This window comes from Parus major, chromosome 1, assembly GCF_001522545.3.
Source record: "Parus major isolate Abel chromosome 1, Parus_major1.1, whole genome shotgun sequence".
In the NCBI taxonomy this organism is placed as follows: Eukaryota; Metazoa; Chordata; class Aves; order Passeriformes; family Paridae; genus Parus; species Parus major.
The window spans coordinates 29,133,206-29,157,639 of record NC_031768.1 but is presented as its reverse complement, the minus strand read 5'-3'; the positions used below and the strand labels follow the sequence as shown (position 1 = coordinate 29,157,639).

Genomic DNA, 24,434 nt, shown 5'->3' with positions numbered 1-24,434 from the left:
AAGGGACAAACAGAATTCACAATTTTGCCAGGGAAGGGACACCATTGAATGACCATAGGATAAAATCTTCTTTCCCTCAGAGACTTAATTTAGCTGTTGGTGCAGATAACTGGTTTTTCAGCACCACCTTTTTTCAGCCTAGCTTCAATGAAGCAGTTTCCTTCAGTAAAAACTGCATCCGATTCTCCAGAGACTTTTCAAGCTGTTCTCAGGGACCTGCTGCTTGACTAGACCACGCAAAGCTGTTGTTTTCAAGAAAAATCTGTTTCAAAGTGCCTTCTGCCATCTGAGTGTCCCCTCTCAATGCTCCCCAGCCAGCAGGCTTACTGCACTATAATTGTGTTAAAAAGGAATAATTTGCAATAAAGAAAAATCTAAGCTAGTGGTAAAAGATGCCTGATTAGCTGGAATAATGAGATGCTATCTCTTGTAGGTACTTAAAGTAAATTGCTACAGTAATTTGCATGTTCTGCTCTGTTCAGTGGGAGGTGTCTCAGAATGCATTTGTGTATCTTGCTGCTACAGATATGAACTGCCCAAGCCACATAAAAAGAGCTCACAGTAATATCTGGTAAAAGCTAAGCAGAGAAATCTCTGCAAAAGACCCATCCACAGAGAACAAGCCACTTCTCTGCTTTCTGAATTTTCCAAATGGTAGGTCAAATTTTTATATTGTCATTTAACCAGAAATAATAGAAGTATTTGATTAGAAAGTTTATTTCAATTCACTTATGTGCTTCTTTATCTCGAGAAATAATATTAGATTAAAATAGTGGGTATGTTTCCATGATAGACAAATAGTGTTGGGACAAACATAAAAAATTACCTTGTAGTGAAGTGTATGTAGAAATGGATTTTGCCATCAGTTTCCTGGCGTATATTTTTAATAATTGGTCAAAGACACAGAAAATCTTTACTCTGCAATTGATTTTTCAGTGTTTAACATATATATGTATTTTTTTGTTTAAAAATATTTTTTAAGAATAATATGTATGTCAGTTCTAGAAATTTCATGCTTTATTACTGAAATTCCTAAATTTCACACATACACCTGTAGCTAGTATAATTGTTAACTCTTGTGAATGTGAGTTCTGGAATAAGTTCAGTTTTACTGCTGCAATTTTAACAGGATGTTTTCAGTCAGAATGGATTTTCTGGTTTGATAGAAGAATGAAAATAATTTCAAAAAAGGTGTATGGGTTGTGTATATATCAGTGAAAAAATCCCACAGAACTGCTCTTTCATGGTATGTTTACATTGTAAAGTGCGTTAAGTTTTTTGGGTAGAAATTGCAATACTATTTCCAGGTTTTGTTACTATGCAAGGTAATGTTTGTCACTTATATAAACAGCATTATAAACATTTTGTTGGAAAATAGATTTTTGGAAAGAAAATCAGGACAGTTTGCCTTCAGAGAAGCAATGAGTTCAGCCCCACAGACCACTGCTTCTGCAATATACACAGTGGGTTCCCCCTTCTCTCACCTTCCTCTGGTAGTGGATCATTAGGAGCTAAGTTTTGACCTGCTCAGATAGTTATCCCAAATTTTGAATCCAGTGCTTTTTTAGCATCACACTGAAGTTTTTGTTTAAGAGGCTTACACTCATACCACACAGTCATTCTAGGCTATAGGAAGAAGCTGCCAGGCAGTGTAGAACCATTCCTTTTCTTGCTCCTTTCTGTCTAGACCTGCAACCTCTGTTTCAGCTCATGTTGATATAATTTTCTGCTTTGCTGCTTTACCACTGACTTTGGAAAATGCAAATAAAATCACATTGCTTTTTTCATTGTGTGAGCTCTTTGAATTTTCAGGCAACACTCCTCTTTCAATACAGAATATTGTACATATTCATGCACACAACCCCCAAACCCTACTTGAACTGCTGCGATACACAGCAACTTAAAAATGGAGGGAAAATCAGTAAAGCAATCATCAAATTTGATGGGGACGATCTCAGCTGGAATATTTTGCATTCTTTTGGTGCAGGCTGGTAGCCCAGTATGTCTAAGGTCTCTCAAAGACATATTTTTTCAATAAGCAGAAGGCTAATTGCAAAAACTGGCAAGCATGGAGATAGGAAATTATGAATTTCTTACTCCTGAGTCATTCTGGTGCTTGTTAAAAAAGTTGGTGAGAGCAAGTGTTTGGCTGTTTCCCTTCCTGGAAAAAATCTGTATCTCAAAAATGGTGAAAGCAAATCTTCTTGCAACTTTCTGGTAATCACCAGCCTTCCATTTATAGGGCTGCAATAGCACTGGCAATAAGGGACTTGTCAGTGTCTCCAAGTGGTATTACTTGTGGTTAAAATCCTAATAAATACTTAAAAATAAAATAACAAATGAGAAAAAAACACCCTAATTTCAGAAAGACTCCAAACAGTCTATGAAATTATTTTTCTTTAAAAATCAATCAGTTTAGTTTTTGTCATCTTGCTGAGGTATCACTTATCTAAACAAGATCGCTCTAAAAAATAGAAAGGCAGTTAATATTACTGCTGGCATACCTTGTTGTGGCAAAATAAGTCGCTGGAATAAAACCAAGCACTTGGTGGGAAAAGGATCCCAGTAGAGAAGGAATATTCTAGATATTTTTGGTCTCAGGTAATGTTAGGAATAACTTCTAGGAACAAGTCTCATGCTCTAAATGATGAATGAAGATGAATGCTTTGCTGTGCCGATGTTGTGGATTTCATTGTGCCGTTTTGTGCCGTATCTTTTTCTCCTAAGGGTCTGTCCAGTCCCAGGTCACTCATGAACACCTTCTTCATTCCTTCTAGGGCAAAAGTCTTCATGTTAGTGTTATAAAGTACCCTCTAAAAATCTGTTCACCTGGCCTAAGGTTTCCTTAAAATAAAGGAAGTCAGTAGATTTGCACTTGTATGTGGTGCTTTTCTCCAGCAATAATGAAAGCAAATAGATCCTCACACATATATTTCTCCTGAGTGGTCACTCACTTCCTGTAAAAGACATGGCATCAGCTTTGCTGTGACATTAATGCTGAGATGCTGCTCTTTTTGATCTTTTCTGTGATTTGTGAATATCCCTGCATAATACCTACAATGAAATTCTCACGCTTTTTGAACACTATTTTTTTTATTTTTTTTTCAGAGTTTAAGAATAACCCTCTGGATATTATTAAGCCTTCTGAAAGAAGAAACTTTCTGTATCAATACAAAGCTGATGATATTTCTGAAAGCTCAGAACTGAGTTTGCTCTGAATTGCAGACTTGGCAAAAACATAGTACTTGATAAGTCTTGTCAATGTTTATTTAGTCTGGAAGTTTTTGGCACTGAAATAAAAATTCCTTGCAGTAAGTGTGACGACAATACTTACATTTCTTGCCTGTTTTTCACTACTCCCCTTGTGCTCACTATCTGCAAGTTAAATGATATTTCCTTTCTAACCTGATTTCTCTTGAAAACAACTTTTCTAGTGCCTGTAGGACCCTGTGACTGCTGCTTACTCATACACCACAATAGAACCCACTGCTCTGTGATCTGCTGTGAAGAACTGCATTCAAGGCTTTTTAATGGTAAGTAGAATGCTTACAGCTATGTAGTATAGCTGGATTGCATGCCTGCTGTCTCCTGAGATATTCCTGGATTAGGTCAATTTAATGCTCATGATCAAATGGTGAGTTTTTTTAAATAAAGGGGTTTGCTGGAGAGTTCTTGAGCTACACCACGAGGTGTGAATTACTGCTGGTGCATATCATTTGGATACAAATGGAAACATCGGTGAGATTCAGGATCTGCCCTGCTGCTGTTAGCTAAGTACAATATACGCTCCTTTACCTACCTTTCCAGACCATTTTGTCAGTTCCCCTTCAGCTTAGCATTGTTTATGACACTCACCTGGCTTTGATCTCACTGCTAAACATTCACCTAGACAAGCTGTCACTGAAGATAACTCCCATTTCATAAAAAGACAAAAAAAGTATTGTGCACCTAAGCAATTGATTGTATGTAAGGATGTAACCTTAATTCAAAACCAGGGTTTACATTTTCAAATCCAGGATCTGTCCCTTTCTAAGCTGAGGTACAATTTGTCTTCACTTGACCTTGAAGATAATGCCAAAGTACATTTATCTCCCTTAAAAAAAAAGCGCAAGCAAATTAAAAGAGGCTTCTGCCGGAGGAGCACCGTGACGGAGTGATTCCCTGACTCCCACTAAACTAAGTTATAACTGTAGTTTCAGTGATGATAGAACAAATAACACCATGTCAAAGCTGCAAACCCACTGCTATGTGCACTCACACATGCTCACTGTACAGAGCAGCTCACATGATGAAGTTTATCAGTGCATATCCTTTTCCATTCAATTTTCTGATGTACATCGATACAGCATTACTAATGCAGAGTATATTCTAAGATATCAATTTTTTTTTCCTAGTTTAGAAATATGATGGGGAATATAGATTTGATCCTCCTATCTACCTTCCTCTCGGTTTCCATGACATCTGAAATATGTAAGTCACATTTTAAAAATAGTTTCTGATAAGGTTTGTTCTGTAGAAATGTGTAGGCTGTTTCCAAATTGGTGGTTTTATTTTTAAGCTTAAAGTTAGTGAGTTCACCTCAAGCCAGAAATCACAACTTAAAATCAAGCTTTTAATATATATTAAAATGCATCAAACACTGTCCATTTCTACGACAGCAAGTCTAGGTTCAACTTCTGCCACTTGTCACCTCTGCAAGCAGAAAGAAAAGGGTCTTCTTGAAAGAATTTGAGAGTAGCTGGTGGCATGTCCCAGCTGGGCACAAACTCCAAGAGCATGCTTTAATTGCACTGAACAGTGCACATGCATATGCACCCTGCTGAGTCAGGGGTGTAAATCGGTGCTCCATAGAAAAGCTCTTCAATGTCTCGAATCTGGGGGTGTTAATTGAAAATTGCAGTGTAACAATAATGTTTCCCTGCACAGGGGGGATGTCCAGAACAGTAAACTCTTTCTGATGGGCCAGTGTTAGTGACTCAGCTATATACTGCTGACCAGTGACACAGTGTCACACAGCAGTCTTGTACTTCTATTCTCTAGCTGACATACTCATTTGGCAGAAAAATTATGTAAAATATGACCTCTAAATATTTGTCCATATTGTCAATTTTACAATAGGAATGCTAAGATTCAAGCAAAATAAATTTATTAAGATGCCAAATTCTGCTGAAGTATTTGCCAAGATGATTTTCATGGATGTCATAGAGTTTACATGGGGCCTTTCTTTCATGTCTTCCCTCTCCACACTACTTTTCCTCAAAGAAATCTTTGTATTTCCAATGTGTTCCACCTTTGGCAGGGCAATGCTGCCTTTTCTGTCCCCCCCGATATGTCCCAGTGTCTTTGCAATGCTTGTGGGTGGGAAAACTTAAAATGATGGCTTTGGGGTTACTTATACCTGGCTAATTTAGGAGACCCAAATTAATAAGTGAGATGACAATATCAGTGGAGACAGACCACTCCTTTAGAAAGACCCAGAGCAGGTGTTCATCACGTAGAGACTCTCACCTCCTGATCTGTGCACCTACATGTCTAAAGCCACCACTGTAAAATGTCATTTTTGATAGACACTGCCTGTTTTGGTTAGGTGTTTGGTTATCTACTCTCATTTTCATGTTCCCTTAACTGCTGCAGTTTCTCTGCCAATTTCAGTCTTTTTCTTGTCACCATTCTTGCTCATACTCCCATCTTTTTCTTCTCAGAATGCAATTTAACTTTCAGATTTAAGTTTGTTTTCAGTGGCCAGTACACTATTCAGGTGCCTGAGCACTTAAGTATTTGTCAAAATTGCTTTATTCTATTTTCTCTGGACCAATTTCAGTATTCAAAAGTAGAATTATACTCACTTAAAAAAAAAAAAAAAGAAAATTTAGTGTCTTACTCCCAAGTTTCTTATGTGTGACCACATGTGGTTTATTTTTCTAAACTTCTTATTTGTCTCAAATATTTCTGGTATCTTTTCACCCTCCCACCTTCTCATCAGATTCTTCCTTTCAGGGTATCACATTGCTTTCATTTTTTCCCCACACCATTTTCATGAACTTCAGAGAGAAGCTGTTTTTTGTGTTTTCATTTTATTTTATTTTTCTAATCTACAGATCAGATCTATTAGATCAGGATCTAATCTACAGACTTCCTTCATCTGGGATTATTATCAACCAGGAAGAAAAAATAAATCAATTTCATTTCTCTGTATTAAAGAGGCAGAAAAAGAAGCACTCATCTGTTGCATAAATAAATATTCATTATACTGATGTAAGGAAAGATGACTACATTAAAGCAAATATTTTTCTTTGTGTTTTAATTTGTGTTTTGAATAAAAACAATATTTTAGGAAAATATTTACATAATAAGCTCACTGTAAGAAAAAACTGTTTTTCAATTAAGTCCTCCTATTTTTTACTGTGTCTCTGCTTAGAACCTAGGGATTTGTTTATTTGTGCCCCGCACGTTAGTTAATGTTTTTGGAAACAAATAATTCCATAACTCAAGGTAAACAAAATTTTTATTGAAAGACAATCTAGTGAAAATAAGCCTGCTATGTATCATCTCTCAAAAGGAGGGCTCAAGGAGGGTAGAGGGACATGACTGGAATACTGATCCAGGAATACCAAACTCTCTGTCTCAGTGGACAAAGGTTTAATTTATCTGAGATTTTAATCTTTTGTTCATTTGCAGTTGATCCTATGGAAGGTGAGGCTTTAGTTATAAAATGTCCCAAATGGAATTCATCTGTGAAAACCACTTGGTATCGCATGGACACTCACCAAATAATTCCTGCGGAAGAAGAGGGATCACGAGTGTTTTCCATAGAAAATTTTCTTTGGTTTCTGCCAATTTCTAGAGAGGATTCTGGAAACTACACTTGTGTAACACATTTGTAAGTGCCACATGGAAAGTGGAAGGTGTAAGACTGGCAAGAATATATATTTTGATGATATATTCTAATTATAATTTGTGAAAATGATTACTTTCTTTGTAAGTTTTCACCCTGCAACTGCTATTTTCATGGCAGGTCATTGAAATCCAGCTGTGACTGAAATACAGTAATCATCCACGTTTATAGCATGACACATATTTGTTATAAATATTAATATATTCCATATAAAAATACAATTACTGACATACCTTATTCCATTTTTCAAGTAATCGCACAAAGTCATACAACATGAGTGTGCAAGTGCACTCATACAAGCCAGGAGAATGCTTCCCAAGTCGGATTCATTACGCAAATGACACTCGAAGAGGAAAAATTGCTTGTCCTACCATTGATAACTATAAGAATGCTACTATTGTCCAGTGGTATAAGGTAAATAAAACCCTGATAGTGCTAGTGTAGGTCAGAATACTGAAAAGCTCTTTGAAACCAAACACATTTTTCTTTTCCAGGACTGCAAACCTCTTCAGGGACAGAGATACTTCACGAAAGAAAATTATCTCTTTATTGAGAATCCAAGAACAGAGGATAATGGTTATTATACTTGTAAATTTATTTATACCCATAAAGGAAATGTGTTTAATGTATCAGCAACAAGAATTTTCATCAGTGACGGTAAGACAGTAATTCTCTAGCTTGTTAAGATAAAAAGACTAATATCAACTAAGAGCAAAAGGAACTCCTTTTGTACATTAAAAGAGTTTTGGATGGTTTGTTTTATCAACTTATTTAAGATTTAGATTAGCTTTATTAGATTAATTTTGTGGATGGCCATCAAGACCAAGATGATTTGACCAAGATGGGGTCTGGTCTCATTCAGCTTTTTGTTTAAAAGATTCTGATGACGCTGGTTAAGTTCTGTGGTTGGTAGAGATCTCTGGTAGCGCATTTCTGAAATGAAGGATCTCCTCAGTGGGATGCCACAATGCTCTGCTTTCTACTTTTTGAGGGCAGCAGATTTCATGGCTAGAGAGGATTGTCTGGTGATCACTAGATCAGTCATGTCTTGATGGCCTACAGCTTAATGCCTCTTGGTCCATCTCAACCATTTAATATTTATTTGATAGTAGGACTGGAAAAACTTTTAAATTTGTCTTGAATAAGACAAAATGAACAAGATATATGTAGAAATAGAAAATAGATGGATCTCAGTGGTTACTATGTCTCTGTGATTTTGAACATAGACAATATGACTGAGGTTTGTGGACTTTGGAGTGCCTCTAGGATGCAGTTTCCTCAGGGAGGCTTTGTATTTGGATGGTGGTCAGGAAAGGGCACACAGCAATTTGCAGTTTCAGATTGCATCAACTTGCAAAACTTCAAAATGTATCTTCAGTTCTGCAATCAGATCAGTAGAAAAATAGTCAGAAAGACCTTTTCTTGGGGGGTGGTGGAGAGCTTGAGTTTGGTTCATGTGGTTGTTTCATTGTTGTTTAGTTATTTGTTTGTTTGAAGTAATGTCCATTTGCAGACTGAAAAGCAGGCCTTTTTGCTCTGGAGAGGCACACAGCTTGTGGGCAGAATGCAGGCTTGGAGTGTGGGAGCCTTGGATGCAGTTTTTGCTGTTGTGCCCAGATCTCAGTAGCAGACCTAGCTCTGGTTATTCTGAGCTGGACAGAAGACAGATTTGAGGAAAGACCTAGTTCAGTAGCTGAGAAATGTTGTGCCTTTCTTCCTTTTCTACCTGTTGCTCTACATGATCACAATTATGCTTTACATGATACTTCTCTGCCTAACAATTTTTGTTTGAATGTACTTCCATCAAAACTTCTTTAACTGTTCTGGACTACTGTTCTTCCTGGGTTACAAAATAAATTTCTGGGTTTTATTTGACCTAAAGGCATTCCAATTTACAAAATTTACAAAAAAAACTTTTTTACATCCAGGCAGATCTTGAAGTTCATCTAATTTTCTTTCGAAATCCTTGTAGAAAGAAGAGATTGCAACACATGTGAAATCTGGGTGGGGTCTGGCACATCTGCTCCAGGTTTTGCTAAATTCAAAGTACTTAATGACAACTTCTTTGAGTTTTTGACAGACCTTAAATTAGTATGCTCATGAGTGGAGCTGTTCTGTTTTGTTAATATTAGAGAATTATGATATACATTCCTGTTGCCTTGCAGATTCATGCTAACCCAGAGGACTTTCTGTCTCTGAATGCTGACAGCTGAGAACTCAGTATAGTCAGATAGCTGGGAAGTTACTGGCTCTCTCCTGACTTCTATTTTATCATATTCAGTCAGTCTGGGAAGCAGGGACTGAAATGTGTTCCTACAGATTTTTTTTGGAGATACAGGTTTTACAGAGGTGCCGTGAGATGGGAAAGCTTAATGAGGAAAGAGTTAAAAAGCAATATGTTCGTTTGTAGTTCAGATACTGCATAAAAGTACATATTACCTATTTGATATAATAGATTTGTAATTTCTCAAGTGCCTCTTAAAAAAAACCCCAAAACAGCTTAGAAAACACACAAGCCAATAACAGTATTTGCTTTTTCCCCCCCCCGACAGCTAAAACAATACTTCAAAACTATTTTTTTTCCTTACTTTCTATGTACAAAAGTAAAATTAAATAGATGGGGAGAAAATACTGAAAATATTAATATGTACATACTCCCCAGAGATATTTGGTTGGTGGACTAAAACCAGATGATCCCAATAGGTATGTGAAACACTGTTAGTTTGCAATTCTGTTTTGTGATCATAAAATATTGTACAGATTACAAACATTATCTTACAAAAAATGTGTTTTCACAGCTTGCTAATGCATGCTTTCTTTTCCTCCTTAATTCCTAAAGTGAAATACTCACTTCTACCACCTCAAATCATATTTCCAAAGAATAAAGACGTAGTAGAAGCAGAGCTTGGTGAGTACAAATTTTAATTTGTTGTTAAATTAACATTTTGTAATGTTCTAGCAAACATGAATATCTTCAAGAAGGTGTAATGATGGGACTTTTCATCACAGTTTTGCACCATAACATTCACCAGATTTGCCTCCAGGCCCAGGGATGTGAAGTTAAATATAACTGATGGGTTATTTTGACAGTAAGTGAAGTTTAAGAAGATTGAAATAACTTGTTCTACTTTCACCAAGATAAACTTGGATAATTCACAGAGTGAACAATTACATCTCAACTGAAAGGTGACATCTTCCATCCACTTCGAACAGGGCTGTGGCTAAATCCCTCAAAACTGCTTGATGGTACCCCTAAGAGGGAAGGATGGACTATTCTTGTGACCAGAGCTACTCCTTGCTGCCTTCAGTGCCCATGTGGAAACAGTGCCTGTGTCTCTGTTGGGAAATGAAGGAGAGCAAGGAACTGGTTGCTGGCCCTGAGGCTGAGGAGCACTGCCTGTCTCATATCCATGCTGGCTAGCAGTGATCAGAGCAGTCTGCTTGGAAGGTTCTGGGAGGGCTGAAGGACAGGACCAGGTAGTGAATTCAGACAGAGCTGGTCGGACATCCCACAAGGTAGAGCTTTCTCCTGGCTCCCCTCTGTTCAGGGCTATAGATGTTCTCAGGGATTCAGATTCATTCTGGGTAACTTGCACCATCAAGTGCAAGGTGTTTCTGGTAGGAGTGAGAGCTGTCTGGTGTTTTTCTGTAGTCAGTGGAGAAAGGTGGAATGCTCCAGCAAGAGACTAAACCCATCTGAAATCTAAATAGGTAATCCAGGATGTCTGTCTGCCAGAGCAAGTGGGGTGAAGCTGGGCCAGTGGGACCATTCTTCTTCCTCTGTCCTACAGCAAGGCTGCTCTGGTAGCAGATAGTGCAGGGGTCCACAGCCCTCTCTGTGCTACATGCTGGGGCTGAACTTAGCAGTTGACTCACATTCTCATTCTTTTTTCCCTCTTTCCCCCATTTGCTTTGTTGCTCAGAAATTAGATTGTCTCTGCTCAAGGACAAGCTTTCTCCAGTAAATGGTTAGTGCCTAGTGCTCTGTGGGCTCTGCCTATTGTTCTGGCACTGCTTGCATGGAACAAATTCATTCTTCATTGAAAACCCAATTGATGTGCTGGTTCTATTGTCTCCAGTTCGCAAAAATGAAGGGATTTTTTCCATGCTCCCTAATACCAGTTCATGACTGAACCATAAGATTTGATAACTTATCTAAGACCTGCTTAGATGCGGACTTACATGCAAACAATTTAACATGTTTTAATTATATACTTTCTTTTGGTGCAATGGTGACCCTTTGGAATAAATATTTCCTAATGGGAAATATTTAGTAAGTAATTTCCTGTTTTAGTTTTGCTTGGACTGGTTTACCGTACTTTGGTCCAGCTTAAATAAAATCCAAAATAAGGCACACACAAGTCTTATGCAAAATAATATATTCTGAAATTTAATTAGGTTATTTCTGAGTACATTTGTGTGTCAACCACCATTATCCTTTCTATGTTCCTCACTAGCTGATTACATGTGTCATGCATCACAAGTAAAGGGTACATTGTCTTCATCATAATATATATAAATAATTTATATTTATATAAATATATAATAAATAATAATAGAAGAAAGAATAAATAATTCTTCTTGTAATCCTTGGTGTGTTATTAGCCCATTTGTTGAAAAGTTAATTTTACTATTTCTTTTGTCTCTTCTATATATCATTTTGTCAGAAGTTCAGAAAAATATCAAAATTGTTATGACAAAACTCGCAAGCTGTATGAAGATTTGTAGAAAAAGATGTTATGAGGAAAATAAAATTAAGCATTTCATTAAGGAATGTTTACATCTCTCAATCTTCATTAGGTGCTGCTTTGTCTCTGAAATGTCAGGCCCGCCTGGGGATTAAGAAACAGCCACTGTCTGCTGTCAGATGGGATGTGGATAACATCCCAGTGGAAAACCTTGATTTTTCGAGATTTCATGAAGAAACTCGTTTGTAAGTGCATATAACACTGAATAATCTTCTATGCAAACTGTGCCTAACCATTGAAACCAGTGTTACCAGCTCTTTCTTTTTCTATTAGTTTTGATGGACATGAGCAAGTATACTATGAGGAGACCACTTTGAATATTACCAAAGTAAAAAAGGAGGATCTGCAGTCAAATTTCACATGTATTGCACTGAACACAATGTACAACACAAGAGTCACGGTGACATTACAACTCAAAGAGCAACCTGAGGGTAGGATTTTTTTGTTTTGATTCTTTACACTTTGCAATTAATTTGAAATATGTTGATGAGTTTATTTTATTATTTGTTTCAGATAGTAAAAAAGTTTCAGTTAATAAGAAGCAAAACCAGCTTGCTTCTTCCCTACATGTTCAAACCAGTTGCAAAATTCTTGTGGCCGAGTCCTTGGGGTTGGGGAGAGAGTGGGCCATTATTTAAACAGTATCAGCAAGAGATGAAATATGCAGAGCGTGACTGTATCAGTCCTGTGATAAGATTATCCTGTTCCTAGGATATTTCTCCACTGTGAAAAATCAAACTACTGTTTCTAGTGTAAAATTGTGGCAGAAAATAGGCAAAATTTAAAAACAAGGGTTTCAGCTCCTGGTTTGCCAGTTTGTTTATTATTTATTCAGGTGTTTATTCATTCCTTACTATATTGCTTCACTGTAGTGCCCTTTTTTGGACTGAATGTTGTATGAATCGCCTCCTCAAAATCACTATCTTCTGAGTGCCACTGTGTTCCCTCTGTGCCGTGCAGAGGTGTGAGTAGCACTTTTTTCCCTTGGTTTTGTTTTTAAATTCTAGTAGTACCTGAAAGAGAAGGAAAATCCAGGACATTAAATGGTGGGGACAGGGATAATACTTAGCTCATACAGGAATGTTCTTTTGTAGTAGGGATAGCCAGATCCCTAAGCACTCTTGCCAACACATCTGAATCAGATTCCTATTGGAGAAAATGCTATTTTGTCTGTGAAGGCTCAAGAAACAGCTGTGATCAATCTTTTTCATCCGTTCAGATATGCTGAACAATCAAGAATCATGGAATCATTGAATGGTTTGGGTTGGAAGGGACCTTAAAGATCATTTAGTTCCAAACCCCCTGCCAAGGGCATCAACACCTTTCACTAGACCAGGTTGCTCAGAGCTCCATCCAACCTGGCCTCAATCACTTCCAGGGATGGGGCATCCACAGTTTATCTGGGCAACCTGTTCCAGTGCCTCACCATACTCACAGGAAAGAATCTCTTCCTAATATGTAATCTAAAACTACTCTCTTTTCTTGAGGACTTTGAAAGTAAATGTCAAGACCTTTAACAGAGATTGGTTTTCTAAAAGAGAGTGGTGGGAAGAGTAAAATCAAGTGTACTGTGATCACAGGGTGTGCACAGACCCATGTCCTGCTGTATTCTTGATGCTCATGACTTTCTAGAGGATCATGGCTTTAAAGCCTAGATGAATTTCCTTGCTGTAGCCTAGACTAGAAGGGATGCAGGTGAATTGTAAGAGCAGAATAGAACCCAGCAGGAAGGTGGCAGGAGATGTTTTGGTTGGATAGGTGAGTTTGAGTGCATCATTGCTGAGGAAGCTGGAAGCACACCAGCTCTGTACTGAAGTAACTGAGTGTGGGAGTGCACTTGCAATGAGAGGGAAGGGAACTGAGTACCAGCTGCTGCTCACTGGTTTATCAATACAACTCCCTTGTTGGCCCCCTGTTACAGACTAGATGAAGGAGAGCACATTCTGTATTCATCCCATGAATCAGTGAATCTAATTGGGTTATAGACAAATCTTATTTTGTTTTTTATTCATAGGTCTTCGTAAATGTTTGTGAGAGTTCTTGACTGTGACCTTGCTTTCACTGCTGCCTCTTTTGTATGGATACCTGTGCCCTTGTCCTTGTTGCTGCTATTGACAAGGTGTCTGCTTCTGCTCCTCAGCACTGTTGGTGTCAGCTATGCTGTGTCCAGAAGTGGCTGTGCTCTGCTTTAGTTTTCTTTACTCAGTCCTTACAAAGCTCAGCAATATTTATGCTAAAGCAATGCTGCTTGTTTCTCAGAATAATAGAAATGCTATAGATTTGCTTGTGCCTCTCATCTTGTAGATGTGTAATGAAGATGTTCACACTTCTCCTTTTTTTGTGTTTTGTATGTTTGTATTCAAACCAGTTTTTAAAAGTTACAAAATCCTTAAACATCATTTTCAGCTGTGTTTTTTAGCATAAGTAGGTCTGGATTAACAAAATTAATATTAATTATATACTGCATAATATGCTTCTAGTTCAGGGGTCTATGTGTTGGTTGTGCCAGCTGGGGAAGGAAAAAGCTTTGTCATCTCTGTTTTGAGCTCCTGAAAACTGTAACAGAAGTAAGGATATGAGGCTAAAGCTTCAGCACATGGGTTAACTTACTTCCCTGTGGCTAACAATATATTCCTCTACTTTGCAGAGGTTCTTCCTAATGTCCTCCTGATCACAGGATCTCTGGTTCTGCTAGGTGCAATAGCAATCTCAGTTATCCTTTACCAGTCTTTCCGAGTTGATATTGTCCTCTTGTATAGGGAGATATTCCAGCCCTACTCAGTCAAGGATGGTAAGTAAGATTTGAGAAAGTAAGTTTAAAAAAAAGGGAAAATGACAAATCATAGAGAAAGTAATTTATTTGATCGTTGCTAACTCATGACACCTGAGCCTGATTCTTTTCTCTTGCACCTTTAGTAAAGAGAAGTCATACACAGCTCTGTAAGTGCTTTATATTCCCTTGTTTCCTCAGTTTTGTAGCACTGAATTACATAAAAGAGAGATTCAATCCTGGTTTTGTAGTTTTTCTAAATGAAAGTATTTGCCATAAAATACTGAATGACTTTGAAAATCTGATTTACAGTGCTGTTAACTGTACTTGTTATGTGCTCTCTAATGCAAAGGAACAAACCTGATGACTAACATGTTAAAAGCATATGTTTGAGCAACACAGTTTTTGTAGGCCAAAAAGATACCAGTAATGTGGAAGACATTTCTGGAGGAAGATATCCCATCTAAGTTCATTGGTTGCTTTCAGCTCAAGATTCAGACATCTGCATTTAGTTGTATGAAATGAAAGTGCACACTTGCAAGTTTCCATCTTAGACATGAGACCTGGAGGTCTGTGGCTGTGTCCAGCTGTCTAATTTACTGTAAATTAGCCCCAGCTTCCTGCTGGGGCTGCCTTAGGGCTTAAGTGAGACCTGAACCCCCCTGCAGGGGGCAGCTGAAAGGCAGGCAGTGCCTAATGACATGATGAGGTACATGTTTTTAAGAGACCAAATCCAGCTAAAAGGACAATTTTTAAATTCTTTAATCTGAAGCTGACTCACACCACAATGTCTGCATGGTAGATATCTACAGCCTATCTAGTTACTTATCTTCTCATTAAAGAGGAGAGAAGTATGCTTTTTTAGGACAGTTTCCACGTAAGTATATTTCATGATGAAATTAATCAGACTCTGGAAATGGACATTGTATTATTATTACAGATTCACAAAATAAACAGATTCACAGAATCAATGAGGACCTCTGTGATCATCGAGTCCAGTCTACGACCAAACACCACCATGTCAGCTAGACTATGGCATTCAGTGCCATTTCCAGCCTTTCCTTAAATACCTCCAGTGATGGTGACTCCAACACCACCCTGGGCAGCCCATTCCAATGCCTAATCATCTTTTCTATGAAGAAATTCTTCCTAATGTCCAACCTAAACCTCCCCTGGTTCAATTTAGCACTGTGCCCCTTTTCCCATTGCTGGTTGTCTGGGAGGAGAGGCTGATCCTCGCCTGGATACTACCTCCTTTCGGATCATTATGGAGAGAAATAGGGTCAAACCTGAGCCTTCTCTTCTCCAGACCAGATAACCCTGGCTCTCTCAGCTGTTCCTCATAGGATCTATTAGATTGGTTTGAGCAAGAACCTTGGCAACGAAAGAAAGGATGTGGCCATTTCCACCAGAGAGAAAGAAAGAAATATTCATGATTAGAATAAAAACGCTGTAATGGAAACTTAATTTAGAGACATGAAGCAAGGAATGAAATAAATACTTTGTACTTGGTTCTGATTGTAAGACTGTTTCCTAAGAAATGAGATTTTCCACTCAGGAGTATTATATGCTGTGGGAACAATGAATAAAATCTTCACGATGGAAGAATTTGAATGGAATATCTTGTGCTGAGATACAAAGCCTGTTAATAGTGAATTTTATCACTGAAATAACAAATGCTGAGTTTCATCACTGTATCATGCTAATATGCATCAATCAATTCAAATCTTACATCATAAACTTTGGAATTCAGCCTTCACAATACAAAGGCCAAGTTCTCCAAAGCTACAAACACACAGGACAAAAAAATTGAGCATGGAAAACATCAAACAGTTATTAGTTTCCAAACATGCATGAGATGATATACATTATTCAGATTGGCCAGAGCTCCTTAGATCTATTTCAGTGACTGATATTTTTATTTCTCTCCTACTTTTTGCAAAAGACAGCTCTAATTCATGTTAACACAATACTCCTTCCTCTTGTTTTGCCTTATAGATGGGAAAATATATGATGCGTATGTAATCTACCCCAAAACCCACACCAGTGAAGCTAATTTTGTGGAATATTTTGTTTACCAAATCATGCCAGATATTCTAGAAGATAAATGTGGATATAAATTGTGTATTTATGGGAGAGATATATATCCTGGAGAAGGTAAGTTTCAGATCTGATAATGCACTGAATTACTTGTCAAGCTTGAGCAAATTGTGATTCTCATCCCTTTTAGGTGTACAGAAAGCCACTCTACATTCCTGACCTTGCAGCTCATCTCCTCAGCAGCCATCTGTGTGTTCTTTCAGGCCAGGTGTCACAAGGGCCCTCTGTGCTTTCCTCCGTGCTAGGAAAAGCAAGCTACAAGGAAGGGGCACAGACTTCTTATCATCTTGGAACACACTGGAAACATGAGCCTGAGCGTGACTCTTTTAAGCATACACATGTTCTTTGGAAATTCTAACTCTGTACAGCCATTCTCCGGGCAAAGCCACAACCAAACTGTGTGTGAGCTGCCTTGGCTGACTACAAGACAAGGAAGAGGAGAAACCCACAAACTCAGCCAAGGAAATGCCTTTGCTGTTATCACTCAGGAGTTTTCAACCTTTTATGATGGTGTTAGAGTTGTGAGAAGTTCAGCTTCTTTTCACTGACATGTTCTGTTTTCCCTTCACACAATTCCCAGCATTAGTTCAGGGGAGAGTTGATATGCTTTATTCCTGCTTTCTTGTCTTTCAGGATGAAATCTTGTTAATTAATCTGTGCTAATTTCCACATCACTATCATGTATGGTTGGTTCCACCTAGATGCTACCTGCTCTCCTCCAGAGCTGACTTGTCTGTTTACCTTGTGCTCTGGCTCTTCTGTAGACTGATCTTCTCCTTCTGTCAGTGAGCAGAAGCTTAAGCTGGTGCATTTTCTGTTTCGCATTTCTGAAATCATCTGCATTGGGCCAGGTGTCATTCATCTGCCCTGAGCTGAGGCTGAGATCTTTGATGCCTTCTCTTCTGGAAAGTTGTGAAAGGGCTGCCTGGCCTTGGGAAAAATGAAGGTAAAAAAAAGCTGCAAAAGTTGTTGAGCCAGACCATGCCCAGATCCAGCACAAGGAGCTACAGTAGCTCACAAAACTAACAATGGCAAAAACTTACACCACTTACAGTGGTCTGGCAGCCCCCAGCAAAAGAAAATAGGGTGGGTACATATGGAGCTGGCTGATGCATCTGCAAATCAGCTGGTTTGTTAAATAATTGGTGCATTGAATTTCCCCAGCTGGGCTCCCACTTCCTTTCTTTTGGCCCAGCATCACAGTGACTGCAGCATTGATCAGCTCTCCACAGCATGGTAGTGGGAAATTCAAACGCCTTCAGTTGTGCTGACACACAGATGTCCTGAAAGTCTGGATCTACCCCTGCAGGGTGAAGGCCAACACAATGCACAGATTAGCCTATAATTTAGCACACAGGACAATTAACTGTAGTTAATGCTAACCCCACCTGGAAATAAGCCTCTTAGACGTAAGTCATCCATAAGTCTCCTAATGACTAGTTTCCATGGGTAAGTATTGCTAGATCATCTCTAAGGCATTAAACTTGGTACAACACAATTCCTTACATGGAGACTGTTGATCAAACACAATATTGATACAGTCAGATCTACTGGACTTGACCCTAGGTCACTGGACTAGAAATTCCTAACAATACTTAAAAGCAATGAAAATAATAATGTTTCAACCAAAAATACCAAATAATTTGAAATGAAAGCTTTGTGCTTTGTGCTTTTTTGCTTTTTTCTCTGCCTGACCCATCCTCTTTGGTTGGTTCTTGTTTTGTTTTTGCCTTTCTGAGGGGTTTAGGAGATAAAGTCTTTTTTTTAATAAAAAATAAAATGTATCAGACTGAAGTGAGATAGAAATTAGGTCTGGTTACTAAGCAATAAAAATGGACTTTCCAATCTCAAAAGAATTTTAAAAGAAATATCAGTGTCTCATAATTTTCTTGTACATTGCCAGATGCAGCCAGTGCAATCGAGAAGAGGATGCAGAAGAGCAGACGGTTGATCATCCTGCTAACACACCAGCTGATTAATTCTAAAGAAGATGCTTATGATCAACACATTGCTTTATACAATGCCCTCATTCAAAATGACACCAAGGTGATCCTTCTGGAAATGGAGACAATTGGGACTTACGAGAAGCTTCAGGAATCTCTTAGGTTTATTATTAAGCATCAAGGCACCATCAAATGGAAAGAGGAGCACACGGTGCACCCACAGTCACCCAGTTCTAAGTTCTGGAAGCAGGTGAGGTACCATATGCCACTGACACGCAGGCCCTCACACTCGGCTAACACCAGGTGAACAGTCCTGGAAAACAGTGCTGCAGTATCACTACAAGCCCACAGCTGTTTTTCCTTTCAGAAGGTACATGACTGCACAGTCTGGAGGTCTGGCTCTGTTTTTTGAACATTTTTTAGTCCTTCGATTGAGTAGTGATGGGGTAAATTGATGCAAGAGGTCTAGGAACATTTTATAGGTATGAGAGATCTGTAAAGAAATAATTCTAGATTGTGTGGAGAATTTTGCATGCCACAGAAAGCCAAATGTACCTGTACTCTTTCTATACATAGTTATATATTTATCTATATCTATATATAATATATATAACAGAAAGTTATGATTGTGACTAACTGAATGTCTTGCAGGTTTACTTCATCTTCCTAAAGCAGTTGATAAAATATAAATGCCTTCTGTATTATTTGACTAGAAAGTATAATGTGTATTTTGCAACTAGAAAGTATTTTTAAAGAAAGCTTTTGTTAACTTTTTTTTTTCTGACACATTCCTTTTTGATTTAACAATACTGACAAGATGAAATTTTATTTTTCCTTAGTATGGAAAAATACTAAACAAATAAAAACACCGTCACTAAAGGGTCTTTTGAGACTGACGTGAATATAGCAGTAAAAAAACGCAGTGTAAAGGGAAATAAATACATTGATATATCTACATGTCTATATCTATATATAAATATAACATGAATTGTTACAGGAAATAAATGAATTGATATATACATACTATATATATACAAAACATGTATTTTTAAATGCACTAATATATGTAAAGATATTTTATATGCACTTTAAAATATTTTATATATCTATTAAAATGAATCTCACACAAAGGGGAAATTTTAAATCTTTCAGGTACAGTAATCATGGTGTTACTGTAATTATTATCTCCAGATAGAAATAACATATTAAAATTTAGGATCTTCTTTTGATACACTGAGAGCATTTCTTTAAGCTACTGAAAAAATAGACTGCTTTTTTATAACAGGAATTATATACCTTTTTCTGTGCTTTGGCCTCATATGTAGTTATATTTTCTGATAGGAAATAACCTTAGATGCAAAGGTCAGAGACAAATCTCCTCCTAGTTCAGGGGAACAGGAACAAGATGTATTCTAGTACAGGTATCCCTGCAAATTTTAATCTTTTTAGATTTTCAAACCCAGAAAATTCTTACTGTCAGAGAAGGCTTAGTTTTCAGCTTCAGACTTGCTACAGAATGGACTTAAAAAGTGAAAATTGGATGCAGAACACTTACTGTTCCAGGATGCAAACAGGCAAGTTCTTTCCTTTTAATGTAAGTTTTTATTGAATATGGATCTTCAGACTTACAGATAGCTATTTGGAGTAGAAAAAATGTGCATAAAATGTATGTATAGATATTTCTCAGCATTCAATTAAAAGATCTATGGCAAACCAGACAGTTTTTCACCAATGAGTTGTATTTTCAACTGTTCATTCACTCAGTGCTCACTTCACCACAACTATAAAGCATCAAATGTTGCATTTTGCAATTACCTCATTAGATTGTGTGCAGTGTTGGGTCCTGTTCCTAAAGACAGCTCTGAACAGACCTTACTGCCTCTGCAGAGGCCTCATAAAATGGATTCATGCCAGTGTGAGACTTGGTTTATTCCTACAGTACCATTTCTTCCCACAGAGAGCATACTAAGGCATATGTGAAAACAGGAAAGCCTGTTGCTACGAACTATGAAGATTTTTCACATAAGCTACTGAGCAAGACAGAATATTCACTTCCAAGATCACAGGATAAGTTTTAAATAGAGTTAGAATAACATAGAAATAAATAGAATAAATAGAAATAGATAAACATAGAAATAATAACATAGGAATGAACATAGAAAGCTTATTAAAGATTCAGTTTGGATGCTTTAAGCTTAGACTAAAGAGTGCCAAGGAAATTTTGTTGCTGAATTATATTGTCCTCAAAGAGTTTTAATGTTTCTTTGTTTCTGCCTGTGCTTCTGTGGTTTTGGCGCCTCAAGGGACTATGGAGAGCAAATTTGCTTTCACTTCTTAATAGAGCAGAGTCATCCTGCCCTCTCGTGGGTGAACAGGCACTCAGAGATTCTGACCAGCTAGGAATCCTTTAGGGTTGAGATTTGATGTTCCTACAGCTCACATGGTTGTGAAGCCCAAGAACCAGACCACTTAAAGGAAATTTTTAGAAGTTTTCATGATTTTTTATAGCAAGCTATCATTTGTCATAAATGTAACATTAATATCTTACAGTACTGGACAAAGCCTATTTGGAAGACGATGTCTAAAATTGATAGTATATTAAATTGAATGTACAAGTGTATGTTTCTGACTCTTACAAGGGGTGAAAAACTACAGCTGTTGTTTTAGATGCAATTCATCCATATCCAACTGTGTTTTGGAGAGTGGGAGGATACTGGATATTGAGCAAGGTCCTTGAAACAATCTCTGCTAGACAGACAAATTTACAAAAGTGATCAGAAAAATAGAGGGACCAAAGTCCCTGTGGTGTGGAACTAACATGTTGTGACCAGCACACAAACCTCAGCTCACAGCTAATTACTAGAGGCATCCCTCAGGAGTGATATTGGTACCAGGAATGTTTAATATCCTTATTGAAGACCTTGTCAATGGGACTGACTGCACAACCAATGAATTTTCAGACAGAATATCAAACTGGGGAGGGATAGTTTACCTACTGGAGCACAGGGTTGCTGTTTTCTACAGCAACAGGCTGAAGGAATGGATGGATGGAAAACCCAAAAAGCTCAATCCAAAGCATGTGCAAAGTGCTGTATCTGGAACAGAATAAACCCATTCAGCAACACAGCCTGGAGGTCAACCAAATGCAAAATAGCTTTGCAGAAATAGTCTGGATGTCCTGGATGACACTAAAGTGAACAAAATTCAGCAGTGTATCCTTGTGACTAAAGTGAGCACTCTGCACCTTACTAAAGAGAATGTAGTGATTATTCCCCTGAATGCAGTATTTGTGGGATAATCTCTGGGGCACTATGTCAAGTCTTGGGCTCCCCAGTACAAGTGAGGTACTGAGATATTGGAGTCCAGGGAAGACCACCAAGAACACAGATCATACAGGGAGAGGACAAGAGGCCCTGTTTCTACCTACAGTAATCTGATGAAAAGACAGAGAGAATGAATGTTACCAGATTCTTCTCAAATGAGGCCAGAGATGGGACAAAAAGGTAACTGGCACTAGCTAGGACATAGGAAATTTATATTACATATTAGGAAAGAAATTTCACCATATCCATGTTCCAAAGCTGGAACATGTACCCAGAGAAGCTGTGGAATCCCCATCCTTGTAAGTGTTCACGTCTCATTTGTGTGCGCTCTGAGAAGGGGCTGGACCTGAGGACTCCCAGAGGTCCCTTCAAACCTGAATTATCCTGTGATGCTGTGATGCAGAATAAAGTTTGAAAGTGTCCAACTTCTCTATTTTAAAATTTCTGAGAAATATATGAGGCTCTAACAGACTCATGAATCAGTTTGTAACCTGCTTTTTTGACATCAGGGGAAGATAATGCTGACAAATTATTGAATATGACTTAATGTCTGCTAAGAATTAACGTAACTTTTACATAGAGATAACAGATGTAGTTTAAGAAAGACTATTGCTACCTAGCAGCAAACAGGTTTAAATGTTAGTTAAAACCATTTGGATGTATTACAATTTATGAAATAATTTCAGTTTTTCAGTTAGTACCTTGGAATAGTTTATGCTGGACGGAAAGGAAGACGTGAAAAACTGTGTGAAGTATTTGGTCTTCTCTGACTGATTCTTAACTGGCCAGGTTGTCAGAGCTTTATTCAAAAATCTGTTTTCCAAAATTTTGTGTTCATCATGACATTTTCAAAACTAAAATCTAAGCTGTAGCTATTTTTAGTCAAGTTACATATCTATTACCAGACTATGACTTCTCCATTAAAATTGTATTAGTCTGAGAACTCAAAAGTGTAAAGTTTATTCTCCTTTCACATATGTTCACATATCACAGATCTAGCTGTGACATTAGCTGAAAGGACCAATTGAATACAGCACTTTCTGCAATGCAGATTAAAGTTCAAAAACTTGAGAGTACTTAAAAAGAATATGAAAGTAAATAAATGTGAGAAAACCTCATGGAAAATATTGCTGTAAAAGACTGAGTCAAAGAAAGAAGTTTCCAGACTGTCACTATGAAGACAGTCTGAGAAATTAAAAAGCTGATGACATTTTACTTTACCATTTTATTTGTTGGCTGCTAAATAGTTTCCAGACTGTCATATAAAATCATTATCATCTTTATGATATCTGCTTTCTTTAAGGTTTTAAAATCAGGTACTAAGTCATAAAACCAAAAGCACTGCAAAGTATCTTCTACACATTTTTAAAGCAGTTATAGTTAGATCCTTAGCTTACTTTCCTGGAATTGTGCTGATTTACATTATCCAAAGGTCTAATTATTGTTGTAGACATATTGCTTCATTCTGTGATAGGGAAAACAAATGAGATGAGACACTCCAGAGTTTCTTCACTTCACCTCTGCAAAGAAAATATGTAAGAAAGCCAGCTCTGTGTAATCCCTCCCTCCCTTAAAGTGTGACCTGCTTGTTTTACCTCTAAACTGTCCCCTCCTGTAGAAATTTGGAGCTTTTGCATTAGCAGTTGTCCTGGGTAAAAAACCCAAAAGGTAGCTGTCACCAAGCAAATTTCTGAAGGTGAAAAGGGTGATATGCAAATAAAAGGATTCCTGAGGGAATGATTTTTTTCCTGCTGTTATCAAACTAACTTTATTTCCAAGTATAGTGCATCACTGCACAGTACTTAGCAGATAAAACATCCATGGAATTAACACAGAAAAACATTCATTTTCTTAGGAACAGTACTCAAACAAGATAAATGCCCGTCAGAAACCCCTGGTGGAACCACAGTTCCAACATACCAACATTTGGCTAACAAGCAAAACTCAACTAATGGCATGATGGCTTATTTAGAAGTGAATACACTCACCTTGCAGCAATAGAGCTGCAAAATGTTTCGTGTCTTGAAAATTTCCATTATTCTCCCCTTGAAGGGGAAGGTAGCACAGAAAAAAATAGCAGTGAAATAGGGACATTTCTCATAAAAACAGTGTAGAATCTTATCTTCTGCCTTATCTCTCTTCCTGCACACTCTAGTTTGTAATTCTTTCTGGCGGGATGGTTTTGTTTTTGGTTTTGTTTTGTTTTGTTTTGTTTTTGTATGTGTGTGTGTGTGTGTGTGTGTGTGTGTCTTTTGAGGTCTTTGCAGAGTATCAGCCTTTCAGTGTTAGCTCTTTGCACGTCCTTATTCTCAAACCAGGCAGCGAGGTGGGGAGGAAGCCGTAGCAGAGATAAAACTTGGTACACTCAGCCCAATATACTCGTCCATAGCACTCCGTCCTAGCTCCGCCACTCCTTGAATAAGAGTTCTACAATGTGCGTTCTGCGGGAAAGCGGAGGAAGAGGCGTTTCGGATAAAGACAGCGGAAAACATCACCTCCTTACGCCTTTTCTTCTCCTGAAAGGCTGCGAGAGGGAAGAGACACACACCCCTCCGCCTCCTGAGTAAGTCACTCATCACTCGCTGTGCTCGCGGGGAGCACCTCAGGGTTTGGGGGGCACCTCAGGGTTCGGGGGGGCACCTCAGGGTTCAGGGG

The 24,434-nt window shown here is 37.9% G+C and overlaps 2 protein-coding genes across 5 annotated transcripts in view; both read left to right on the top strand.

Moving 5' to 3' along the window:
• Positions 1-543: 543 nt before the first annotated feature.
• On the top strand, positions 544-20,176 carry IL1RL1 (interleukin 1 receptor like 1). 4 transcript variants are annotated; one of them, XM_015640569.3, is made up of 13 exons: positions 546-654; positions 3,109-3,311; positions 3,435-3,533; positions 4,400-4,470; positions 6,679-6,880; positions 7,147-7,309; positions 7,390-7,552; positions 9,735-9,803; positions 11,696-11,828; positions 11,917-12,074; positions 14,291-14,434; positions 16,412-16,570; positions 18,417-20,176. In XM_015640569.3, the coding sequence occupies exons 4-13, from the start codon at positions 4,404-4,406 to the stop codon at positions 18,761-18,763; spliced, it is 1,605 nt and encodes a 534-aa protein (XP_015496055.1). In that variant the 5' UTR covers positions 546-654; positions 3,109-3,311; positions 3,435-3,533; positions 4,400-4,403; the 3' UTR covers positions 18,764-20,176. The 4 variants fall into 4 exon arrangements, with proteins under 4 accessions (XP_015496066.1, XP_015496055.1, XP_015496046.1 ...); XM_015640560.3 differs by having other exon boundaries at positions 4,395-4,470; XM_015640564.3 differs by lacking the exon at positions 3,109-3,311 and having other exon boundaries at positions 550-654; positions 4,395-4,470.
• A 992-nt stretch (positions 20,177-21,168) lies between these two features.
• The window catches only part of IL18R1 (interleukin 18 receptor 1), a 22,732-nt gene continuing 19,466 nt past the window's right edge, over positions 21,169-24,434 (top strand). The window contains exon 1 of the mRNA XM_033513297.1: positions 21,169-24,342. The gene's annotated coding sequence lies outside the window, so the exon portion shown is untranslated. The remainder of the gene's footprint in view (positions 24,343-24,434) is intronic.